The sequence below is a fragment of the Heptranchias perlo genome, chromosome 9 (genome assembly GCF_035084215.1).
Source record: "Heptranchias perlo isolate sHepPer1 chromosome 9, sHepPer1.hap1, whole genome shotgun sequence".
NCBI classification, from domain to species: Eukaryota; Metazoa; Chordata; class Chondrichthyes; order Hexanchiformes; family Hexanchidae; genus Heptranchias; species Heptranchias perlo.
In genome coordinates, this window is record NC_090333.1 from 59,379,568 (window position 1) to 59,404,747 (window position 25,180).

At 41.5% G+C, this 25,180-nt stretch overlaps 1 protein-coding gene across 1 annotated transcript in view; it reads left to right on the forward strand.

Annotated features, from left to right (window-relative positions):
- dph5 (diphthamide biosynthesis 5) overlaps nucleotides 1–19,598 on the forward strand; it is a 64,115-nt gene extending 44,517 nt beyond the window's left edge. Inside the window, exons 4-7 of the mRNA XM_067990575.1 lie at nucleotides 9,376–9,496; nucleotides 12,555–12,594; nucleotides 14,668–14,771; nucleotides 19,324–19,598. Of these exons, the coding sequence (XP_067846676.1) occupies nucleotides 9,376–9,496; nucleotides 12,555–12,594; nucleotides 14,668–14,771; nucleotides 19,324–19,559 (501 nt within the window). The 3' untranslated portion in view covers nucleotides 19,560–19,598. The remainder of the gene's footprint in view (nucleotides 1–9,375; nucleotides 9,497–12,554; nucleotides 12,595–14,667; nucleotides 14,772–19,323) is intronic.
- Nucleotides 19,599–25,180: the final 5,582 nt, after the last annotated feature.

Genomic DNA, 25,180 nt, shown 5'->3' on the forward strand with positions numbered 1-25,180 from the left:
CAAGCCCCCTTATAATTTTATATGTTTCAATTAGATCACCTCTCATTCTTCTAAACTCCAGAGAGTATAGGCTCATTCTACTCAACCTCACCTCATAGGACAACCCTCTCATCCCAGGAATTAATATAGTGAACCTTCGCTGCACCGCCTCTAAGACAAGTATATCCTTCCATAGAACCATAGAAAAGATACAGCACAGAAGGGGGCCATTCGACCCATCGTCTCCTTATCTTAGATAAGGAGATCAAAACTGTGCACAGTACTCCAGATGAGGTCTCAGAAAAGCCCTGTACAATTGTTGTAAGACTTCCTTACTTTTGTACTCCAACCCCCTTGCAATAAAGGTCAACATTCCATTTGCTTTCCTAATTGCCTGCAGTACCTGCATGCTAACTTTTTGTGTTTCTTGTACCAGGACACCCAAGTCTCTCTGAACACCAACGTTTAATAGTTTCTCACCATTTAAAAAATATTCTGTATTTCTATTCTTCCTACCAAAGTGAATAACCTCACATTTCCCCACATTATACTCCATCTGCCACCTTCTTGCCCACTCACTTAACCTGTCTATATCCCTTTGCAGACTCTTTGTGCCCTCCTCACAGCTTACTTTCCCACCTAGCTTTGTATCATCAGCAAACTTGGATACATTACACTAGGTCCCTAGCCTAGTGAGTAGGCGAGAAGGTGGCAGATGGAGTATAGTGTGGGGAAATGTGAAATTATCCATTTTGGTAGGAAGAATAGAAAAGCAGAATATTTTTTTAAAAGGTGAGAGACTAAGAAATGTTGGTAGTCAGAGGGATTTGGGTGTCCTTGTACACGCATCACAGAAAGTTAATATGCAGACACAGCAAGCAATTAGGAAGACAAATGGTATGTTACCCTTTATTGCAAGGAGGTTGGAGTATAAGAGTAAGGAGGTCTTGCTGCAGTTATATTGGGCTCTGGTGAGACCACATCTCGAGTACTGTGTACAGTTTTGGTCTCTTTACCTAAGGAAGGATCTACTTGCCTTAGAGGTGGTGCAATGAAGGTTCACTAGATTGATTCCTGGGATGAGAGGGTTGTTCAATGAGGAGAGATTGAGTAGAATGGACCTATATTCTCTGGAGTTTAGAGGAATGAGAGGTGACCTCATTGAAATGTATAAAATTCTTAGAGGGCTTGACAGAGTAGATGCTAAGAGGCTTTTTCCCCTGGCTGGAGAGTCCAGAACTAAGGGTCATAGTCTCAAGATAAGGGGTCGGCCATTTAGGACCAAGATGAGAAAAAATCTCTTCACTCAGAGGGTTGTGAATCTTTGGAATTCTCTACCCCAGAGCGCTGTGGATGCTAAATCATTGAGTGTATTCAAGACTGAGATCGATAGATTTTTGGACACTAAGGGAATCAAGGGATATGGGGATAAGGCAGGAAAGTGGAGTTGAGGTCAAAGATCAGCCATGGTCTTATTGAATGGCGGAGCAGGCTTGAAGGGACGTATGGCCTACTCCTGTACCTATTTCTGATGTTCTTATATACCTTTTTTGTAAACATTTTCATTGGACAAAGCAAATGGTAAAAATGTTCACATTTCATGCTTTGGATTACTTGTCATTTTTAAATTGAAAACTTTATTTCTTCTATTGAATCCACAGTTGTGTTCTGGATTAGTGCTTCTGGGAATTTTGTAAACTTTGTATAACCTGCTTACACTATTGATCTGATTTTAATTTGGATATGTAGATTTGACCCAAGCCTGTACAGGGCCTGTAAATTGCACTCGTTCAAGGTTTCCAAACTCTCTCTTTCCCATTTTTTTAAAAAGAGAGTGGAATGCGGGGAATCTGTTTAGACCTGCAAAATGTATCCACAAAAGGTCAATAGGTCAGTAAAAAATATTAGCTTTGTGGTACGTAATTGCTGCATCTACAAGCCACTGTGAGCTTTATATACTTTGTACCCTCTCCTCCTCTGCTGAAGCCATTGATTCCTGGTGTACTATTCTGTGAGTGACCGATGCCCTTATTTCCGTGCCCCCCCCCAATGTCTATGCCTTGACAGTGAATGTCAGCGAGCTATTTGATCATGCAGGCTGGGGGCTTTACAGCCTACATCTATCCTATTCTCATCCAATGTCCTCATACTTGCACTTTCAACAGAGGCTGTGGTTGTCAGTTAGGAATGGCAACAGTGCCCATTGTTTCTCCTCCTCACCTGGAGCTGAGGCCAGGTGTAGCGCCTCTACCGCTGACCTGGTTGAGATCAGCTACCTCAGCACATACCGGTGATAAACACTAGGACCTTTTTGGTCTGAGTAGCTCAGTTAATCACTCAATAAACTCACTGTCATTGGAGAGTGGGTGATGTAGGAGGTAGGATTGTGTAGATGCTGTTTCTTAGCTTCCAGTGGATGAAATGCAGTCAGTCGTAGTACTAACAAGGTGTTAAATAGACAAGAACCTGAACATTTTAACACTTTGTCCAGACCGGTAGCAGAAAAGCCATAGGAATGCTTTTTATCCTGTTGAGTAAATTAAACCATTATTCAAAGCTAGGGGATGTCACATTACACATGTGATACATAGATAGAGCATAGTAACATTCAAGCACATCAGGAAAGGATGTTGAACAAGATCGAGAAGGTAAGAATTTGTTCCTCTTCTAGTCCTTGTCATGATCCTTGTCATTCCCTGACTGAGAGGACAAGTGGGCAGCCTGTTTACAGACTTTGCCAGTGCCACTCTGCACCCAGCCTTTAAGCAGTGTGTAGAAACATCTGGGTTTCACTTGCCCTCTGATCTCCCCTTTTTAATACAACTGAACTGCCTTCTCTCCACTTGGTCCTTCTTCCTGTAAATACAGCTAAAATGGGAAATCAGCAATATGAGAAATTATAGTGTGTAGCCCATCCTTTGCAACCTGCATTGAGATATCATCACGCCAATGGGGCATGCCAATGCAAGGATGAGATCAAATGGGCTGAAGAACTTTATTCATTCAAGTCTATCTTGCCAAGAGGACTTACATATGATGGTTTAGGTCTATTTTGGGAAGTTTGTACTACATGTGGTTTCCATGCCATTATTTTTTTAAATGTAAAAAGTACTTCTGTTTTGATGTTTATCTTCACAGCTAGTATTGTAAAAGCTATTGAAACACGAGGTACTGGTGCAACAATACTGAATAAAGGAGAATGAACTAACAATTCTACGAAATGTAGAGATTAGATTCTTAATATTTGGTTTTCATAATCTTACCAGAGATCCCTCAATATGTTTGCTCTTTTGCCCTGCCCAGCTGAGGTCATTTGATCATACAGCCAAATTCTTGCAGCTTAGTGCTGCCAATGGAAGATGGGAAAGGTTCCCAACAACTGCACTAAATTCTGCTAGGTAGGCACTGGTGGCTGTCAGACTCTACTTGTACTGTGATGTGAATGTCACCTTATCTCCAATCTTGAAGAGGGCAAATACAAACTTTGGACCAGTTTTGTGCCTTTTTGTATAAACATTATTTCACATGTATTACAACAGTGACTACTCTTCAAAAAGTACTTCATTTGGCTGTAAAACGCTTTGGGAGGTCCTGAGGTTGTGAAAGGCGCCATAGAAATACAAGCCTTACTTTCTAACTGTTAAAATGCCTCCCTTTTTTATGCGATAAACGTAGCCTATTCTTGACCAAGTGTATTGACCTTCAGTGGAATCTAAGTGACAGTCTACACCCCAATTGTGTATTGTGTATATTTTCAAGTATTTAGTTAAAGCAAAAAAATCCAGGCTGATACTTCAGTGCAGTACTGAGAGAATGCTGTATTGTCAGAGGTGCCATCTTTCAGATGAAACATTGTACCAAAGCCTCGTCTGACTGTTCAGGTGGACGTAATAGATCCCATGGCACTATTCAAAGAAGAGCAGGGAGTTCTTCCGGCCAACATTCCTCCCTCAACCAACACTATCAAAAAACAGATTAACTGGTCATTCACCTCATTGGCCACGTTTGCCTACATAACTTTGACTACATTTCAAAAATAATTAATTCGCAGTGAAACGCTTTGGGACATCCCGAGGGTGTGAAAGACTATATCATTGCAAGTTTATTCTTTGTTTAAAGGTTTACTTTATGGAGGTTATACTTTGCCCAGCAGTTCCACTAATACTCTGAAATACTCAAAGATGTAAATATAAAACAACATAGAAAAGATACTGCCAGTGATGTCAGACTGACCAGTCAGTATCAAGTCAATGTGAAACTGTCCATAAAGCTAAACAAATACTAAAATATATCTCGAGGGCATTTGACTAGAAGTAAAACAATATTCTAAATGCGACTACAAATGATCTTGTACAGATCACTGGTGAAGTCATATTTAGAATATTGTGAGGTTTTGGGTGCCTTACTTTCAAAAGGACGTCGATGTATACAAGAGGGTTCATAAAAAAAGGACAGAAATGATTGTGGGACTGAAAGCTAGGTTGCGTTGCTGATCTTGTTAGTATTGATGGGGGGAAAAAAAATGAGCAGGGATATGCTCTACATTTTTAATGTGCTGAAAGACATGGACCGACACGGAGCAGGAATTGGGAGCTCCTCTACCGAGAAAGGAAAAATCAGAGGAAGATCCCACCCCAGCTCTTGTGTGCTACCTAATCACCTCTTTCAGAACAACATTGCAGAAGATAATAGAGAGGGGGTTTACCTATTTTCCCAGTTGAGGCTGATGTATCATTTTTTTAAATTCGTTCATGGGATGTGGGCGTCACTGGCAAGGCCAGCATTTATTGCCCATCCCTAATTGCCCTTGAGAAGGTGGTGGTGGTGAGCCACCTTCTTGAACCGCTGCAGTCTGTGTGGTGAAGGTTCTCCCACAGTGCTGTTAGGAAGGGAGTTCCAGGATTTTGACCCAGCGAGGATGAAGGAACAGCGATATATTTCCAAGTCGGGATGGTGTGTGACTTGGAGGGGAACGTGCAGGTGGTGATGTTCCCATGTGCCTGCTGCTCTTGTCCTTCTAGGTGTTAGAGGTCGCGGGTTTAGGAGGTGCTGTCGAAGAAGCCTTGGCGAGTTGCTGCAGTGCATCCTGTGGATGGTACACAACGTAGCCACAATGCGCCGGTGGTGAAGGGAGCAAATGTTTAGGGTGGTGGATGGGGTGCCAATCAAGTGGGCTGCTTTGTCCTGGATGGTGTCGAGCTTCTTGAGTGTTGTTGGAGCTGCACTCATCCAGGCAAGTGGAGAGTATTCATCACACTCTTGACTTATGCCTTGTAGATGGTGGAAAGGCTTTGGGGAGTCAGGAGATGAGTCACTCATAGAGTCATAGAGTTATACAGCACGGATAGAGGCCCTTCGGCCCATCGTGTCCGCACCGTCCATCAAGCCCTGTCTACTCTAATCCCATATTCCAGCATTTGGTCCGTAGCCTTGTATGCTATGGCATTTCAAGTGCTCATCCAAATGCTTCTTGAATGTTGTGAGGGTTCCTGCCTCCACAACCCTTTCAGGCAGTGAGTTCCAGACTCCAACCACCCTCTGGGTGAAAAAGTTCTTTCTCAAATCCCCTCTAAACCTCCCGCCTTTTACCTTGAATCTATGTCCCCTTGTTATAGAACCCTCAACGAAGGGAAAAAGCTCCTTAGTATCCATCCTATCTGTGCCCCTCACAATTTTGTACACCTCAATCATGTCCCCCCTCAGCCTCCTCTGCTCCAAGGAAAACAAACCCAATCTTCCCAGTCTCTCTTCATAGCTGAAGCGCTCCAGCCCTGGTAACATCCTGGTGAATCTCCTCTGCACCCTCTCCAAAGCGATCACATCCTTCCTGTAGTGTGGCGACCAGAACTGCACACAGTACTCCAGCTGCGGCCTAACCAGTGTTTTATACAGCTCCATCATTACCTCCCTGCTCTTATATTCTATGCCTCGGCTAATAAAGGCAAGTATCCCATATGCCTTCTTTACCACCTTATCTACCTGTTCCGCCGCCTTCAGGGATCTGTGAACTTGCACACCAAGATCCCTCTGACCCTCTGTCTTGCCTAGGGTCCTCCCATTCATTGTGTATTCCCTTGCCTTGTTAGCCCCTCCAAAGTGCATCACCTCGCACTTTTCCGGGTTAAATTCCATTTGCCACTGTTCCGCCCATCTGACCAACCCATCTATATCGTCCTGCAGACTGAGGCTATCCTCCTCGCTATTTACCACCCTACCAATTTTTGTATCATCAGCGAACTTACTGATCATACCTTTTACATTCATATCCAAGTCATTAATGTAGACCACAAACAGCAAGGGACCCAGCACCGATCCCTGTGGTACCCCACTGGCCACAGGCTTCCAGTCACAAAAACAACCTTCGACCATCACCCTCTGCCTTCTGCCACTAAGCCAGTTTTGTATCTAAAGTGCCAAGGCACCCTGGATTCCATGGGCTCGTACCTTCTTGACCAGTCTCCTGTGGGGGACTTTATCGAAGGCCTTACTGAAATCCATGTATACCACATCCACTGCGTTACCCTCATCCACACGCCTAGTCACCCCCTCAAAAAATTCAATCAAATTAGTCAGACATGATCTTCCCTTGACAAAGCCATGTTGACTATCCCTGATTAATCCTTGCTTCTCCAAGTGGAGACTAATTTTGTCCTTCAGAATTTTTTCCAATAATTTTCCTGCCACTGATGTTAGGCTCACTGGCCTGTAGTTCCCCGGTTTTTCCCTACTCCCCTTCTTGAATAATGGTACTACATTAGCGGTTCTCCAGTCCTCTGGCACATCCCCTGTGGCCAGAGAGGTTCTGAATATATGTGTTAGAGCCCCTGCAAATACCCAGCCTCTGACCTGCTCTTGTAGCCACAGTATTTATCTGGCTGGTCCAGTTAAGTTTCTGGTCAATGGTGACCCCCAAGATGTTGATGGTGGGGGATTCGGCGATAGTAATGCCGTTGAATGTCATGGGGAGGTGGTTAGACACTCTCTTGTTGGAGATGGTCAGACACTCTCTTGTTGGAGATGGTCATTGCCTGGCACATGTCTGGCGGGAAACCCAAGCACCAACAACGACTTGCATTTATATAACATCTTTAATGTAGAAGAACATATCATGGCACTTCACAGAAGTGTAAGGAAATAAATAGATGCTGAGTCATAAAATGAGATGTCAGGAGAGGTGACCGAAAGCTTGGTCAAAGAAGTGGGTTTTGAGAAGAGAGTAAAAGAAGGAGATAGAGATGGAGAGGCAGAGAGGTTTAAGACGTGAATTCCAGAGCTTGGTGCCTAGCCAGCATTAAGTACACCCACCATTGGTGGGGTGATGGGAGGGGTAAGGGGGATAAACAAGATAAATAAGAGGAACTGAGAGTTTGGGAGGGGTGTTGTAGCACTGGAGAAGGTTACTGAGATAGAGAGTGATTTAAACTCCATTTTTAGTTTTTAAAAAAGAATTCATAAACAAAATGAGAGTCATGGATTATGTGGGTGCAGGTTATTTAACTTAAATGGAGATGACAGAACTAGTGTGCTTAAGGACAAAATAAGCAAGTCTCAGTGAGTTGCTGACATTGTCAGTTAACAACTCTTAAAGAAAAAAGATCTGGTGAAGTATCTGGTTTAGAATAGGACTGAAGGTTATGGACATAAGTGTAGCTATAAATGATCAAGTACTCTACAACCATGGTTCCTGTGCTGCTGACATCATGTGAATGTCATCTGTGGTATGCAACTGATCAGGGTGAAATAATGTTGATTGTAATATTAAGCTGATGTCTGGAGTTTCCGTTGTTATTTTCAGGGGTGATGAGGTTTTCTTCACTTGGAAATTTTATCGTTTAACCTGTGGTTATTCACTTTTTTCAGGAATTGAAATAATTTGGAGCAACCATTACATGCAAATTATGTTTGGTCTGTCCAAAGGAGCAAATTCAGTGAGCCAAATAGCCTTCTCTAGTTTTGTGCATTCCTACATTCTTAGAATTGTTACAAAGATGTTTCTGTTTCCAAATACAGTTAAAATTTAAACTTATTTTTTCACTGCTTCCACTTACTTGTAATCATTTGATATGTATATCTTTAATCTCTTATGGGACTGGTCAACAAAAAATAAATTCCTGACGCAGTCAAACTTTCTGATAAGGTTACCAGCTGGTAAACAGCTTTTGAAAAACCCTCCAGTGAGGCAGTGGTCCATATTTATGTTCTCATTTCATTGTATTTTTACAGTTTTTAACCATACTAATGTTTTAAAATCAAATACATGCCAATCAGACAAATGCGCCCACTACTCAGGCCATGAGCAATGTAGTAGTGGTCTATTACTAGAAAGAGAAGCACCCAAACAACTAAATCGGAACAATGATTAGTATGTTCATGAGGGCAAAAGGATACCTCATATTCTTTTGTAGGCTTCAAGACTATTAGCAGTGGAAAATAACACTTTAGCTATAGTCATTCTAAAGACTGAACTCAGTCCAATGTAACAGTGTTGCTTCTACTTCTGCCAAGGAGTGGGTGTGGTTTTTTGAGGGATGAATACGTCTGTCTCCAAATAGCACTCAGAACGCTTAACAACATAGGAACCTAGCCACATTCTTACCATATCCTTCAATCTCTTCTCTTTCCACAAATGAACCAACTTATGCTCTTCACTTCAATAACCTTCTCCTGTAACTCATGCAATTGGTCTGTTCGCCTTTGTGTGGAAAAAGTTCTTCCAGGCTTCCTTTGTTATTCCTAACTTCTTATTTTTTAGTGTGCATCCCTTGGTATTTGATCCCTTTGTAATAGCGAACAATTGGCCTGGACCAATTTTGTGATCTTGAAAAGTTCAGTTAGGTGTTCTCATATTCTGTCCTTTTCCCTAAGGGAACAAGCCTATATTCCTTACCATTCCTCATAAATTAAATTCCTGATAACTAGAATGATCTTCACTTACTCTCTGCATGCTATCAAGGACAGTTGTGTCCCAAGTCTGCTACCTATCTTTTCTGTTTCTCATTATCAGATTCCCAGCTTGATTTGCATTTTATTCACAATCATATGGTTGAGTTTTAGAGAAATACCAAAATATGTGACCAACATCCTGACCTTGGCCCACATCTCTGTCAGGAATTGGGGGAGCATTCCCCAACCTTTTCGTTTTGAATCAATGAGACTGGCATTGCAGGAAGTCTATTTATTCCTATCCAAAAGCAATTTTTTCCCCTCTTCATCTGCAAAACTAAAATGAAAAACTGGAATTTCCGTCAAATAACTTGTGACATGTAAAAAATATGACAATTTAAGTTAACTTGCAGTATGTAAAACTGGTGTGTAACTGTGTTGTGATTGTTTATCCATTCATAAGAATGCATCTGTGTCAATTTTGGTCAAGTATTTCTTGATATTTTTTCCTAGTTGTACAATTTTGGAGAAACTGTATCCATCGTGTTCTGGACGGAGACTTGGAAACCTGAAAGCTTCTATGACAAGATCAAAAGGAACCGGCAGATTGGAGTTCACACATTATGCTTACTCGGTGGGTGACATTTGTACCTTTTGCCCTCTGCCTGCATTGCTTTGTACAACTAAATCTTGGAGTTTAAAATGCTTTGCTGATGTTGATTTGCCAGAAATGTTTTATTTCTCAACCAACTATAGCTTGAGAGTTGGAGCTTTTGCATGCACTAGTCATTTGCTCACCTCTGCCTGTAAATGCAGATGCTTGGGTACCAAAAGCAGTTGACACAAAGCACCTCTCGTGCACCCTAACCTGCCCATCCTCGTCTTCTTCCCAGCACCTCACAAAGCAGATTCCATTAGGAAACCCATTAACACTGTATTGTGGCTATAAGCAAAAAAAAAATCTATAAAACAATTGGCACAAAGGTTTATGAAAACCTAATGCCAAGAATCAAAAAACAGACAAAAAATGATTAACAAGTGGCCTCTAATGTGCTCAAGCAATCTCTTTGGCTTTTTAAATTGACTCACATGTGCTGCTCAGTGTCTAGCAACCCTGAACACTCAGTTGCTACAGATGTTATTTTCAGTTGCCATAGACACCATGTTAATGGCAGAAAAAAGATGCGGGAGCCATTAGATGGCATTCATGAATATTAAAATGAAACTTCTGCCCATTTCATGTGGGATCTTCCTCTGTCCGTTTCCTGACCCACTTGAAATGTGCATTATGTGCAAATGGGCTGGAGACCCAGCATTATGGGTCTCTGCCCCTTTTTCCTCATTCCCCCACTCCCCCTTGACTTGCATCCTGAAAACTGGCGCATACAGAGTGTTGGAATAAGGCAAATCACCCCCTAAATCTTCAATTTTGCCATTTTTGGGCTTGTGTCTTGCCAAAATCAAACATCTGTCTTCTGTTGCAGCCACAAAGTTCCCCCACATGGTTTCACATTTTTTGCATGTGCACATGCACGTACAAGTGGTTGGGGTAAGTTACATGAAAATACATGCAATTTTCAAGTAACAATGGCAAAAGTTTTTCTGACTAAAAATTGCATCTTTTCCCAAATATTAATTCTCATGTGTGTATTCAGTATCGAATAATGGATGATGATGGTTCAGGCCATTATGTACACGAATGGCACAGCCACGAATAAACGTATAAGTGAAAACCAACAAAACTCATCATAAAGCCACCCTTACAAGGTACTTTTCCGCTGGGGAGGAATGAGGCACTGCAACACTGAACAGGTGTTTCATGTTAATGCAAAAATACAAAAAAGTACCCTACATAATCTAATAAAGTACATGCATGTGCAGTTTTCAAGGGTCCAATTTGGCAGAAACTCCAAGGATTGCTGAAGATGGCAGAATGTGGTGGTAAAATGGTTTGACATTTAGTTACTATAACACATAATATGTTTTTAATCACCTAATTTAGAATGCTGCTGAATGGTAGATTTGCTTAGTCTTGGCACTATGCTTCTATATTTGGCAGAATAGCCTGTTTTACAAGATAGTAACGGGAATGTAAAGCAGATAAGTTTGTAAAGAGGCCAGTTCCATCAGTGGAAAGAAGGTAAATCCTCCATTAAGGAGTCATTATCTTAATGGAAAATTGTTTAGCCAACCTTTTATTAACTGTATACAAATGCATAATGAGATATCATCATGTCACTTGAACATGACATTATCATGTAAAAGATTATTCAAGGCACTTCTCTCTCCCAAACAAAAAAGGTTTCCAAACACTTTCTAATGAAGACAGTGTCCCTTTAAGTGTTGGCTTGATTTCAATAATTGTGGATTTTTTAAAAGACTCAAGTAAATCATTTAAGATTCCAATATTGTTATGTTAAAATACCATAACTTTAACCCTGTGACATTAGCAATTTTTCTCAGAATGCCGGCCTCACTTGTTTTATGTTTGTTGGCGATCTACCAACATATATATTCTTGCAAATATGTGCTTCAGTAAGTGCTCTGGGGACAGAAATGCCGGAGGGTCCTTGGGTTAAATGCAATATATCTATGTCTTCAGCACTGAGTATAAATATTAAATCTTGTAAAGATGGTGCCTGGAATGGGACTGAGTCAATTACACAGGAAGTCCCAGGTTTCTCCTCTGGTCTGTGTGGAGTTAGCTGATCTCAGCCAGGGCATCAGTTGAGATGCTACAATTGTCCTCAGTGCCTTTGGGATAAAGAGGAAATATCAGCCAGATTTCCAACTACTGACCACTGTCTTCTAGAAGGTGGACATCAGGTGAGTACAGGATCAAAATCACCTGATCCTGTACTCACCTGATGTCCACAGCAAGTGTGATGTTCCCCATGCTGTCCTGATATTCAGCTAGGGTTACACATGAGGAATGAGTATTTACTGGAGGACTGAAAGTGCCGGAGAAACCATATCCTACCAATAGTCACACTTTTAAAGGGAGTGGGGGGAGAACATGGGGGGAGAATGGGGAAGAAATTAACTCTTATCCATAGAGGTAACATCATTTAGGTTCTTGTACCTGTAATGTACAACTTTACACATCAGAACTCAGGGGTTCCAAAGGTCATAAAGCATCATTTATTTAATATGGAACTATAGTTGAAGGAACCAGTGCATTTTCCCTTTATTGCTACAGTATGTTAATGCTCAAATGCACTACCAATAAAACAATTTCAGGTTTTAGTTGTGTTTTCTATTAAGTAACAGATGTGCTTAGCAAGTAAATAAAGATCCATTTTACTTAGTGACAATATTTGCTGCCATTAACTGAAGTCCTTTTTTGTGCAGTGTGTGGGTGTTTTAATATCTGATGTCACCTGCTCTTTGAGCGTTAAATTCAAGTGAGGAGAGGTCACAGGGTTTCTCTTTCATTCAAAGGTAGATAAATGGGTCTCTTCACACTCTGGTGTTTAGTCATTTCACATGAACGATGAGAAGGAACGTCTCAAATAAGTGGAATTAGGCCCCTGCTAAGTTTTAATGGCTGTTGAAATTATGTACATAAATTCACAGAGTATCTTAATGTTTTCCCATATCTTGGGGGGCAAGCAGTCTGAAACTCAAGTGTAGATCTGGGCCGTTGATTTTTTTTCTTCTAAATAAACTTTCTTTTTATATCTTCTATGCAGACATCAAAGTAAAGGAACAGTCACTGGAAAATCTAATGAGGTAGGTTTCCCCTTTGTTTAAGAAGCAGACGATTGTGATATTCTCGTATCCACTCTGGGGATTCTACATTTACCCATTTTGGCACATATTGCGTCTGCAGTATAATATACACACTGTTACAGTTGGTCATTCGAAGCTGAACATGAATTAAACAAAGTATTTTGCTAAACTTGATTACCTCACTGATGCAAAGAAAATCAGTTTCCCTTGTCACTAAATTGCGCGGATTGTGTAAAGTTAGACAAGTAATGCCCAGTAGATTGACACTCAAGCTAACGTCGACTGTTTTCAAGTTCTCATTTAAAATAGAAATCCCAGACAAACTGGAAAACATCCAATGAGAAGCATTTGAAATTATTATTTCAGTTGTGTTCATTTTGAATGACAACTTTGTTAACTTGTGTTTTGATTTGGATCAAACAAAGAATTTGTGGTGGCATCAGTTTAAGTGTTCATTACAAATTACAATTTAAATCTGTAGCAAAATTGTAACATCTTAACTGGACAGAAGCAACCGTTTTTAAAATGTTTCATAATAAAGCTATTGTATCACATTATTAGAAATATTTCACGGGTGCTGTAAGTGTAGAATTAAGACCAGCTGATAAAATATTTAGTTCCTTGTGTAACAACATTTTATTTTTCCCCACTTTCCTGCAAGTCTTTTTCCCCTTTCCCCTGTTCCGAAGGGAGTAATTTATCATGGTTTATGGTTCCATGGGCACTAATGGTCCCCTGATGCCTTGCCTGAGTAGCCAGTTTTCTTATGGACAGTGGTGGTGAGGTAATCACAGCCCAGCTCAATCGGACACTTTCATTGTATTTCCCCTACCACTCTAGCCAGGCTCTCTACCCCCTCCACTACCACCCCAGCTGAGATCGGCTACCTAAACATGGACCAGGGATTGAATCTAACACCTTTCTAGCCTACATGGCTTAGTATCACACCATGCATTTCTTCAGTGAGCTGTCGGGGAGATGCAACATCATTCTTTTGTAACATCAGTATCTAAAATTACAGCTTTACTGCTGAGGTTCAGAAGTGAATGATGAGAAGGGGTCACTCATTTTTTTGCATGTTGTTCGTTGTTTGACATTTATCTCTTGATTATTTGTCTAGATAGCTCACCTGATAATTCCATTGTTCAATTTTCATTGAACTGCAAAGTTCATATTTCCTCTTACTTAATGCTAGGTTCTAGCAGTAAGTTTTCTCTTTTATTTGTTACACCCATTTTGTAATCGGGTTAGTTTAATTAAAAGAAAGGATATACTTGCCATAGAGGGAGTGCAGCGAAGGTTCACCAGACTGATTCCTGGGATGGCAGGACTGTCATATGAGGAGAGATTGGGTCGACTCGGCCTGTATTCACTCGAGTTTAGAAGAATGAGAGGGGATCTCATTGAAACACATAAAATTCTGGCAGGATTAGACAAATGCAGGGAGGATGTTTCCCCTGGCTGGGGGGTCCAGAACGAGGGGTCACAATCTCAGGATACGGGTTAGGATATTTAGGACTGAGATGAGAAGAAATTTCTTCACTCAGAGGGTGGTGAACCTGTGGAATTCTCTACCACAGAAGGCTGTGGAGACCAAGTCACTGAATATATTTAAGAAGGAGCTAGATAGATTTCTAGACACAAAAGGCATCAAGGAGTATGGGGAGAGAGCAGGAATATGGTATTGAGATAGAGGATCAGCCATGATCATATTGAATGGCGGAGCAGGCTAGAACGGTCGAATGGCCTACTCCTGCTCCTATTTTCTATGTTTCTATGTCTAAAAACCCAAGTACAGTATCTTGTAATATTTCATATAAGCTTTTTTAAACCAAAGTGGATATTCAAGTTTGAAAAAAATCTGATTCTTTGAACAAATTTATGTTTTTTTTAAAAAAAGTAGAAGTTTAAATCAACCAAGACATTCCTCTTTGATTTCAAAGTGAACAAGAGAAACTGCTATAGTCCTGCTGTGATTTTTTTTCATAACTTTGGTGGAGTTGAGATGGATGAAGTCTGAATTATAAGAAAAGGAGGGGAAAATGCATTTTAATGGTTAATATTTATTGATAGGGGAAAGAAGGTCTTTGAACCTCCCAGGTTCATGTCTGTAAATGAGGCTGCAGAACAGCTGCTGGAGATCATTGAAAACCAAAGAAATAAAGGAGAGGAGCTAGGTGAGTATAACATTTTCTGCGTTTATAACCGAGATTGAACAGGGTCAATAAAGACAAAAAGACTCTAACTTGTTGCAGCTGGAGTGTGGTCGAAGAACAATTAAAAAAATTAACTGCTGCAGTATTTCCCCTTAGACATCCTTCAGGGACATCAGTAATAGCTACGGTTTGTATTGTGATTGTGATCTTTCTTTCAGTGTGTTGTGTCTAATTAGCCTGTGATGTAACAAAGAATCCTACACCCTACGGCAAGTTTGAGATGTGAAAATACGGTCATTTAATTTGAGTTGTTTTACATTTTGAATGTCATAGTCCAAACTGTGTTTGGAATTGTAGTTCCATAATTGTCTTTGGGCATTTTTACTCGCGTCTTGGTACAGTTGGGCAGTATTAACCTTTTGAACACTTTAATAGTTTTTAAAATATGCATGTCAAAATATAGATCAAAATAGGGGAAAGAAAGGAACTTAAAGCATCATCACTATCTTCCATAGAACCATTACTCCAAGACGTCGGGAAATGTAGCTATATTTCCATACCATCCATCTACCTCCTTTCTGCCCTTATACCCTTAAGAAACCACAACAGCTTGCATTTATATAGCACCTTTAATGTAACAAAATATCTCAAGGTGCCTCACAGTTGGGGGAAATAGGAGGGAGTCCAGCGGAAGTGACCAAAGGTGCTACCAAGGTGGTAGGTTGTAAGGAGGATTTTGAAGGTGAGGAGACATGTTGCAAGACAAAGGGGTTTAAGGTGGGAGTGCTAAAGTGCAGGAGCAAGATGGCTGAAGGCTCTGCCACTAGTGGTAGTGAAGAAGTAAAGCTGACCCCCATGCTTATGGATTATGCTGCCGAGGGCGATATATAGATAAGGAATAGGAGGGGGCAAGGATGGAACACTAGGATCACCAGAGGTGACTGAGTACACGAGGAGAAGTCATTGCAGTAATGTGCTGGCACGCTGAGACAGTTAGGAATGGAACCATAAGACGTCAATCCCACAGAGGAAAGGTGGTGAAGGAGACTAGTATGGTCAACCATGTCAAAGGCTGCAGGAAGGTGGAAGAGAATTAACACATAGTGGTCTATAGTCACACAATGTTGTTGGTGATTCTGACCAGGCAGTGGTTGGGATGGAAGCTGAATTGAAGGGATTAAATGGGGAGCGGCAAGAGAAGTGGACATGGAATTGGGCATCAGAGGAAAAAAGGGAGTTTGAAGATTTGGCACTAGTTACAGACAACAGAAGGGTAAAGAATAGGGTTTTTAAGTGGAGGCATAATAACAGCAGGTTTGAAGGTGGGGGGAACAATCCCTGAGGAGAGTAAGCAGGGAAAGGACAAATGCAGAGTAAAGCTCCCTCTACAATGCTCCAACAACTCTCCTTAATACAACCTCTGTTGAGCACTCCCCACACTATATATGCCCTACTGCATTGAATTGAGGGCAGTTTTAGAAACTGAGCTGAGACTATCAAATAAAAATTCCTGCAACTCTGTATGTAGAAATCTATTTTTATCTGTCAGATATATCGACTCAGTCTAGTGTCTCTTGAAACGAAGACTGGAGTAAATATTGCACAATTTACATTAACAATTCAACCATAACTGCACTGCAGGTTTTCCAGCTGAATATCCTTACACCTCATTAAGAAAATGTTAAATGCTCTAAATACACTTGGTTGCCTTCTCTAAATTGAACCAGGGCTCATGTACAAACAGCCAAACTCAACAAATATCCTCTGATCAAGCAAACACTATCTTTATTTGCATTTCACAGGAAACATGTTCAACCTTCCTGTTTTCCCCCCTTCCTCAGTCCAGCCAAGCCCAGTCTCCAGTATTGTGTCTAGTTAGGATCAAATTAATATGCTGTGTTTGTAATTCCACCCAGATGCTCTGAGCATTACATATATTTTGTGTTCCTATAATCTTTGTCCTCTTGGGAAGTGATCCAAGTATATTTGTACCTCCAAGTTTGATAATTGAATAATAGTCTGATGTGATGATTAACTTTGTGATTTGCATGTGATGGAGGATTAAAACCTTAAACTCCTGTTGTGAAGCTGATCTCAAACTAAATCAACTGATCTGCAGTTGTTGTCCCGAAATGCAACCTTTAGCAGAAACCTGCTGAGTAGGTCAGGAAGAAAAAGTGAGTATCCCTGGTACTTTGTCCCTGTGTGAACAGAGACTAAAAATCAGACTCACTTTTTCTGCATTAATGCAGTGTGTATCTAAAATATAAATTATGGGGAGTGTGAATTCCTTATGGCTTTTACATTAGATGTAAGAAGTTATTTGATTGTGTTATATAATTAAGCCAAAACCTTCTCATTCTTAATTAAAATACTCTTATTTAAAATGTATCCCTTCCTGTTTTTCCTATAATACACTTACCAAGAATATTTCCTCAAACAGCAGATTTTGATTAGAAAGCAAAAAGTAAGAACATGACTAGATTTCCAGTGCGTCAGCCTTGGCTCAGTGGTAGCACTCTCTCCTCGAGTCAGAGGGTCATAGGTTCAAGCTCCACTCCAGAGACCTATAATCTATGCTGACCTATCAGTGCTGTACTGAGGGAGTGCTGCACTGTTGGAGGTGCTGTCTTTCGGATGAGATGTTAAACCGAGACCCCGTCTGCCCTTTCAGGTGGATGTAAAAGATCCCATGGCTCTAATCGAAGAAGAGCAGGGGAGTTCTCCTGGTGTCCTGGTCAATATTTATACTTCAACCAACATCACTAAAACAGACTATCTAACCATTAATCACTTTGCTGTTTGTGGGACTTGCTGTATGCAGATTGGCTGCCACGTTTCCCTACATTGCGCCACTTCCAAAATACCTAATTGGCTGAGGTCATGAAAGGCGCTATCTAAATGCACATTCTTTGTTTCCTTTCCAGAGTTTACCCTATCTTATTATAGTAGGTAAATTTCCCTTCCGATACATAAAACGTGGAGAGGGGAAGAAGAGAAGGGAGATTTCAATTGTTTTTCAGGCTGTTAGTCCATAAACACTAACTTCCCCCCTCAGTAACTTATAAACACGAATTTGAACCATTTCCTCTCACTGGCTGCTGCTTTCTTTTCAGAAGCAGACTTGCTGAGAAAGGTCACCATCCTGTTGCTTATTTGTAAACTCTCATGGGTCCCCTCAGTAACCAGCTCTTTGCTGGATTTTCACCACACTTCCTGCGTGGCCTGCCATCTACCTGGATTTCTTCAGAAACTGGGCACTATGGGCATGATTTTGACCCGAGCCGGGAAGGGGGCGGGGTGGGTCAAATTGCAGACGGGAAACCCGGAAGTACGGGTTTCCCGGATGTCCTTATGATATTGACGTAAGGACGTCTTTTATTTTTTTTGTCGGTTTGCCGTCCGACAGGCCGGCCTGATTGACAGGCTGGTCCCAGTCGGGCGGGAGACCAGCCAGGGAGAGGACGTGTTCAGGTAAGTCTTCAGGTAAGTCTTTGTTTGTATGGATAGTGGTGGTGTGGGGCATGGGTTGGCACGGGGGCACCAGTGGGCATGGGGGTCACAGGGGAGCAGGAGTCAGTCATGGGGGGAGAGATCGGGGGTCAGTCACAATGGGGGGGTGTCAGGATCGGGGGTCCGCGATCATTGGGGGATTGGGGGAGAGGTCTGCGATCAATGGGGGGTCGCTGCAGGTAGGCTTGTGGGCCTGGGGGGAAGCACTCCTGCTCCTCCGGGCCCACAAGCTGTGCCAGAAAGGCACTTAGCTGTTCGTTTCGGGCCTTCTCGCCGCCTTTCACGTGGCATAAAAGAGAAGGCCTGGGAACCCCGGCCCCCAGGGGTTGAAATTGGAAACTGTAGAAAAACTGCAACCTCCTTGAATGGTTTTAATCTCCCACCCTGATGAAAACCGGAAGTGGGCGGGTTGGGGGCGGATCTGAAATGGTTGCGATTTTGAATGCACTCCTGCCCCCAACCTACCCGTTTTTCCCTTTTAAAATCGAGAAATAAGAATTGTCATTGGTGGGTATCAACAACCCTTTGGTCAATGGTTTGTCATCTCAATCATTTTAAAATCATTTGATTAGACTTTCTGCAAACTCAGGGGGCAGTTTAGCCTCGTTAGATTCTCTTTGAAAATGGGTTCATATGGCTTAGTGGCTAAAGGTACTGCCTGATATACTGACCGAAACAGGCCAGGAAGATCCCACTATCACCATCAACAGACAGACCTGTAGCCAGCAATACCTCACCCTAATATCACACAGCTCAATATGCAGTCTCCATTCATAAGTAACGTATGGAAGTATGTAATATCTATATTTTTACTGCTGGTTGTTTATCCACAGTTCAAGTGGACGTAATATGAGAAAAACCTCCACAGTTAAATTGGCATTGCGTGGGAACGGGGCGGTAAGTGCACTGAAACAATTTTAACGCACTTAGCGCTCCATTCGCGCTGGGCTGGTTGGGTTAAAATCGCCGCCTAGAAGTTCAGTCTTGTTCATTGGTGAATATGTTGAATGCTTTTTTAATGTCCAGATGTGTGATCCTGTTCTGTCTTTCAATAATGCAGCACTGACTGAAGAGACCATGTGTGTTGGACTGGCCAGAGTGGGTGCCAAAGACCAGAAAATTGCAGCTGCAACCCTACGGCAAATGGCGAAGGAGGATCTAGGTGGCCCTTTGCATTCCCTGATCATAACAGGCCACATGCATCCTATGGAAATCGAGATGCTTAAACTGTTTGCTGTGGATAGTTCAAGTTTTAATAAACTTATAACACTTGATGGATCAACGTATTACTCGTAGGAAAAAAATAAAATGCAATTTCAAGTCTTCATTTTTAAATTTTGTGTTTCCTTGAAAGTAGAGGAAAAACTGGAGTGTCTGATAACAGAAGTGATAAAGGAGAGTTCTGTTGAAAGGTCTACATCTGAAACGTCAACTGGTCTGTTGTCTCCACAGATGCTAACTGACCTGAATGTTTCAGGTTTCAAGCATCTGCAGGTTTTTTTGCTTTTTGTTTATAAAAGGCAAATCCCTGAATACATTAGTTTTAAAATTATAAGGAGTTATGGTGGGATTCAATACTTAAGCTAAAAGCCGTTAATAAAACCTCCCTTAGTAATCGAGTGGGTAAAGACACTTTATTTATTCATTCATGGGATTTGGGCATCGCTGGCAAGGCCAACATTTATTACCCATCTCTAATTGCCCTTGAGAAGGTGGTGGTGAGCCGCCTTCTTGAACTGCCTCCAGTTCGTGTGGTGAAGGTTCTCCCACAGTGCTGTTAGGAAGGGAGTTCCAGGATTTTGACCCAGCGACGATGAAGGAACGACGATATATTTCCAAGTCAGGATGGTGTGTGACTTGGAGGGGAACGTGCAGGTGGTGGTGTTCCATGCGCCTGCTGCCCTTGTCCTAGGTCAAGGGTTTAAGAGGTGCTGTCGAAGAAGCCTTGGCGAATTGCTGCATTGCATCATGTAGACGGCACACACTGCAGCCACGGTGTGCCAGTGGTGAAGGGAGTGAATGTTTTGGGTGGTGGATGGGGTGCCAATCAAGCGGGTTGCTTTGACCTGGATGGTGTCGAGCTTCTTGTATTGTTGGAGCTGCATCCAGGCAAGTGGAGAGTATTTCATCACACTCTTGACTTGTGCCTTGTAGATGGTGGAAAGGCTTTGGGGAGTCAGGAGGTGAGTCACTTGCCGCAGAATACCCAGCCTCTGACCTGCTCTTGTAGCCACACTATTTATGTGGCTGGTCCAGTTTAGCTTCTGGTCAATGGTGACCCCCAGGATGTTGATGGTGGGGGATTCGGTGATACTAATGCCATTGAATGTCAAGGGGAGGTGGTTAGACACTCTCTTGTTGTCTGGCACGAATGTTACTTGCCTCTTATCAGCCCAAGCCTGGATGTTGTCCAGGTCTTGCTGTATGCGGGCACGGACTGCTTCATTATCAGAGGGGTTGCGAATGGAACTGAACACTGTGCAGTCATCAGCGAACATCCTCACTTCTGACCTTATGATGGGGGCGTGGTCATTGATGAAGCAGCTGAAGATGGTTGGGCCTAGGACACTACCCTGAGGAACTCCTGCAGCTATGTCCTGGGGCTGAGATGATTGGTCTCCAACAACCACTACCATCTTTCTTTGTGCTCAGTGTGACTCCAGCCACTGGAGAGTTTTCCCATGATTCCCATTGACTTCAATTTTACTAAGTCTCCTTGATGCCACACTCGATCAAATGCTGCCTTGATGTCAAGGGCAGTCACTCTCATCTCACCACTGGAATTCAGCTCTTTTGGTTGGTGTAACACTAAGCCATACACACCAAAATGTCCCACAGTTACTTCTCTTTATGTACTGAATTGGTTCATCTCTTCCAGGGCAGCAGATAGGATGCTACAATTGGCATCCGCATCCCTTGAGTAGGGAGGGTAAAATCAGTTAGCGTTCCTGCCCCTGCTCACCATTTGGAGAGTCCTGCTGCAAGCGTGTGTGGGTATATATTGGAAAGGAGAAATTTGCAGGGCTATGGGGAAGGAGCAGGAGAGTGGGACTAATTGGATAGCTCTTCAAAGAGCTGACACAGACACGATGGGCTGAATGGCCTCTTGTGCTGTATGTTTCTATGATATCAGGGGAGCAAAGGATGAGCCAACCTTCACTGTTTAGGTTCACACCTAGAGAACTGAGCAAGGTATTGGAGGATTTCTGGCACATGTTGAATCAGATCCGATGAATTACTGCCTTTATGAGCAAAAGGGAGAAAATTGTTTGCAGCTAATCAAAGCAGTGAATACCACATGTATGGAAACCTGGAATTGTTGCATAGGTTTGGAGGAACACATCATGAGGAAATGTAAGGAATACCACCAGGACCAGAGGCTTTATTGGAATTCAGAGAGCAGAGGATGCAGACCCGGTGATGACTAAACTGGAGATCACTCATAATAATCAGACAAAATGGACCAATAGAGTGAGGTTGCTTATTAAGATTAGAGCTAGTCTTGCTCCAGTTCAGAAATACTGAAGCAACGTTACTAATATGCTTTGAATACAGATCATCCTGAATTATCCCTCAATAATTCAACCTTGAATTGTCTATTCATTGTGGTCTAAAATCACCAGTCTATTATGCACTCCTCAGCTTCTTCTTTCTGCTTTTAAGAACATAAAATACAAAATGAAGGAACAAACCAATCAGTATCTGTCGTAAAGTGTGGGCTTGGACAATTTGCACTGTATGTACTTTACCCAATTTAATCACCTGAGTTACCGCAGGTAAAACTTCCAAGAGGATAAAACTGGAAATGTCTTCCTGTTCCTCAATGGTAATGGAGCACAAATCCCAGTCTATCTATTTAACATTACACTCTACAGTATTCAACTCTATCTGGTTACATTCCACTAATCATATACCCATGATCCCAACAGCACTAGAACTACAGTGTTCCATGGAATATTTGGTTATCTTTGTCTATACTTATTATTACAACAACTTGCATTTATATAACATCTTTAATCTAGAAAAAAATCCCAAAGCTCTTCACAGAAGCATAATCAAAAAATGGTCACTGAGCCAAAGATGGAGATATTAGGAGGGGTGACCAAAAATTTGGTCAAAGAAGTTGGTTTTAAGGAGAATCTTAAAGAAGGAGAGGGAGATGGTTCGGTTTAGGGAGGGAATCCCAAAGAACAGTGCCCAGGCGGCTGAAGGCATGGCCGCTATTGGTGGGCAAAGGAAAGGGAGATGCACAAGAAGTCAGAGGATTTTAAATTTGAGGCATTGGGGGACTGGCAGCCAATGTATTATTTATGTTAGGCAAGGGTATTAAAGGTTACAGAACCAAGGTAGTAGATGGATTTAAGATATAGATCAACCATGATCTAATTGAATGGCTGAACAGGCTCAAGGGACTGCACAGCCCACTCCTGTTCCTACGTAGCTCAGTAAGGATAGGGGTAATGGGTGAACAGGCAGCTTCAATTCTATTCTTAACCAGATATTCATCTAGCTCCTGTTTAAAGATTTAGTAGAAAGCATTAACTGCTTTTAAAGGGAACTGCTGGGACAGATTTTCTATAGGGTAAGAGGAGGTGTAGAATCATCTTTTTGTGATCACAATTCAAATTGTATAACCCACTTTATGTCTTTGAAGAACTTGCCCAACTTTTTTTTCTAATTAAAAGATCTTCAATGCTGTGAGCCTTATCATAATTTAAAATTTTTAAGACCATAGTCATCACTGTTACTCTTCTAAAACCTTCTCAAATGAATCATGGACTTTTTGAAGTTAGGATGCCCAAATTTTCACAATAATCCAAATTTAGCCTTACCAGTAAGTATATATAGGATCCAAATAACCATTCAACTTATGATCAGGGACCCTTGTAAAGAAGGCCCACCACCACCTTCTCAAGGACAACTAGGAATGGGCAATAAATGCCAGCCTTGTCTGTGACACCCACATCCCGAGAATGAAAAAAAATACATCCCACTATTCAATTGGCTTAATTGATAACAGTTTTACATTGGACGCATTGAGTGAATGGTCAGTAATTATATCGCAATGCTGTTCCTTAACCCTCAGTCAATAGATACCTACCCATATGTTTCCTGTACCAGTGCATTTACTTTACATTTATTCATCTAAGATTTAATGTGCAATTGCTTAATCTATCCATTTAGTTTGGCGAAATCCATTTGAAAGTTATTGATCCATCTTCATTAATCAGCTGGCTATGCAGCTTAGGTAATTATTGGTTTTATATTATTCATGGATAGGGCTGCACTCCCTCAGGAATTTTGGTCAAATTTCACAATTTTTATATGCTAGAAAGGACAAACTTTCTGGGTTGTGTACAGATCTAATTTAAAAAATGATAAATAAAAGCTTAGTATCAACCATGTCCTTTTTAATGGGCAGGTGAAATGTTTTTTTTAAAAAACAATATCCTTGGTAAACAGAAAATACTGAGAAAGAAGCAGGTTAAATGATATCTTTAAAGATTAGATCAAGAAATCAGCCAAGCCTTTTGCTAAATCCACTCAACATTTAAATCTGGCAATTTTAAAATCATTCTTCGATTTCACCAAAGGCATGAAACAGTTATATTGTTAAAACATTTGTATTTAAGCAGTTGTTTTTGATGATGAGGCATATCATTTAAAATGCAATAAAAGTGAAACCACAATCCTGCCTGTGATGTTAGGACGACTTTGCTTTCCAGGGTCTGGGCTGCTGTCCTGTAGTTCTTATTTACCATTCTGATCACAATATTGATCCCACTATTATTAGTTATTGTCTCAAAGGCAGGATCTTTACAAACTCAGATAATTAAAACTAATCCAAGTCATTTGATTTGAGAGGGCTGGATTTCAGTGGGGTTTTTCTGATATCGTGGATTCTGTGCAACTCATCTAAAATCTATACCCTTTTTCTGAAGAGTATAAACAAGAAAAGAGCCAGAATAGAATTTCCAACAGAACCCTCTTTTGCCAAGCCAGTTTTTCAGTTAACTCCAGTTAATTTGCCATTAATTCTAAACATCTCCAATTTGCCCTAAAGCCACAGATTTTCAAATTCCATTTAAATGCCCGCCAACTAAATTATGTCCACCAAATGCACTGATTTAGTTACCCCCTTAAAAAGAATTCCAGTAGATTTGTGGGGCTTTAATCACTATTGCACCTTATTGTTTCTAAGGCCATGTTGACCTCGCCTATGTTCTTTAGATAGATAATGGCATAAAACTTGAGCACTTTCATCAATATGATTTTAGAGCCACTGTTAAGATTTTAGAGTCACTAGACTAAGGGATATGGGGCTAAAGCGGGTATATGGAGTTGGGTCACAGATCAGCCATGATCTCATTGAATGACGGATCAGCCTCGAGGGGCTAAATGGCCTTCTCCCGTTCCTATTTTCCTATGTTCCTATGACCTATAATTCTCCAGTTGATGTTTCACTCCTTTTTTGAAACTTGGGATATAATTCCTCCAGATCTTGGACACAGCACCTGTCTTTCTGGAGCTCTGAAAGATATTAGCGGGGCTTCCTCAATTGCTCTGGGGATTTATACAGGAAATAACTGAATCATACAGATCAGGAAGGTGCTACCAGATCAGTGCTGATCTTGACCAGAATGGCGGTGAGGTGTTACAATATGTCTGAGCATCCTTAAGATAGGGAGGAGTAATTCAGCTAGGTTTCCACGCCTGGTCAACCTTCAGTAACCCTTCTAGGGGTGCACGTATATGCACTTAGGGTGAGGTCAAGATCAGGCTAGAGTCAAATGACTTGTTAACACTCACCATCAAGGCTCACACATGAATAATGTTCACTAACGTAATGGATGATAATCAGCAACCAGGAATTGTAACCCAGTAAGGACTCTTCCTTTCGGAGAGGATGGGTGGGA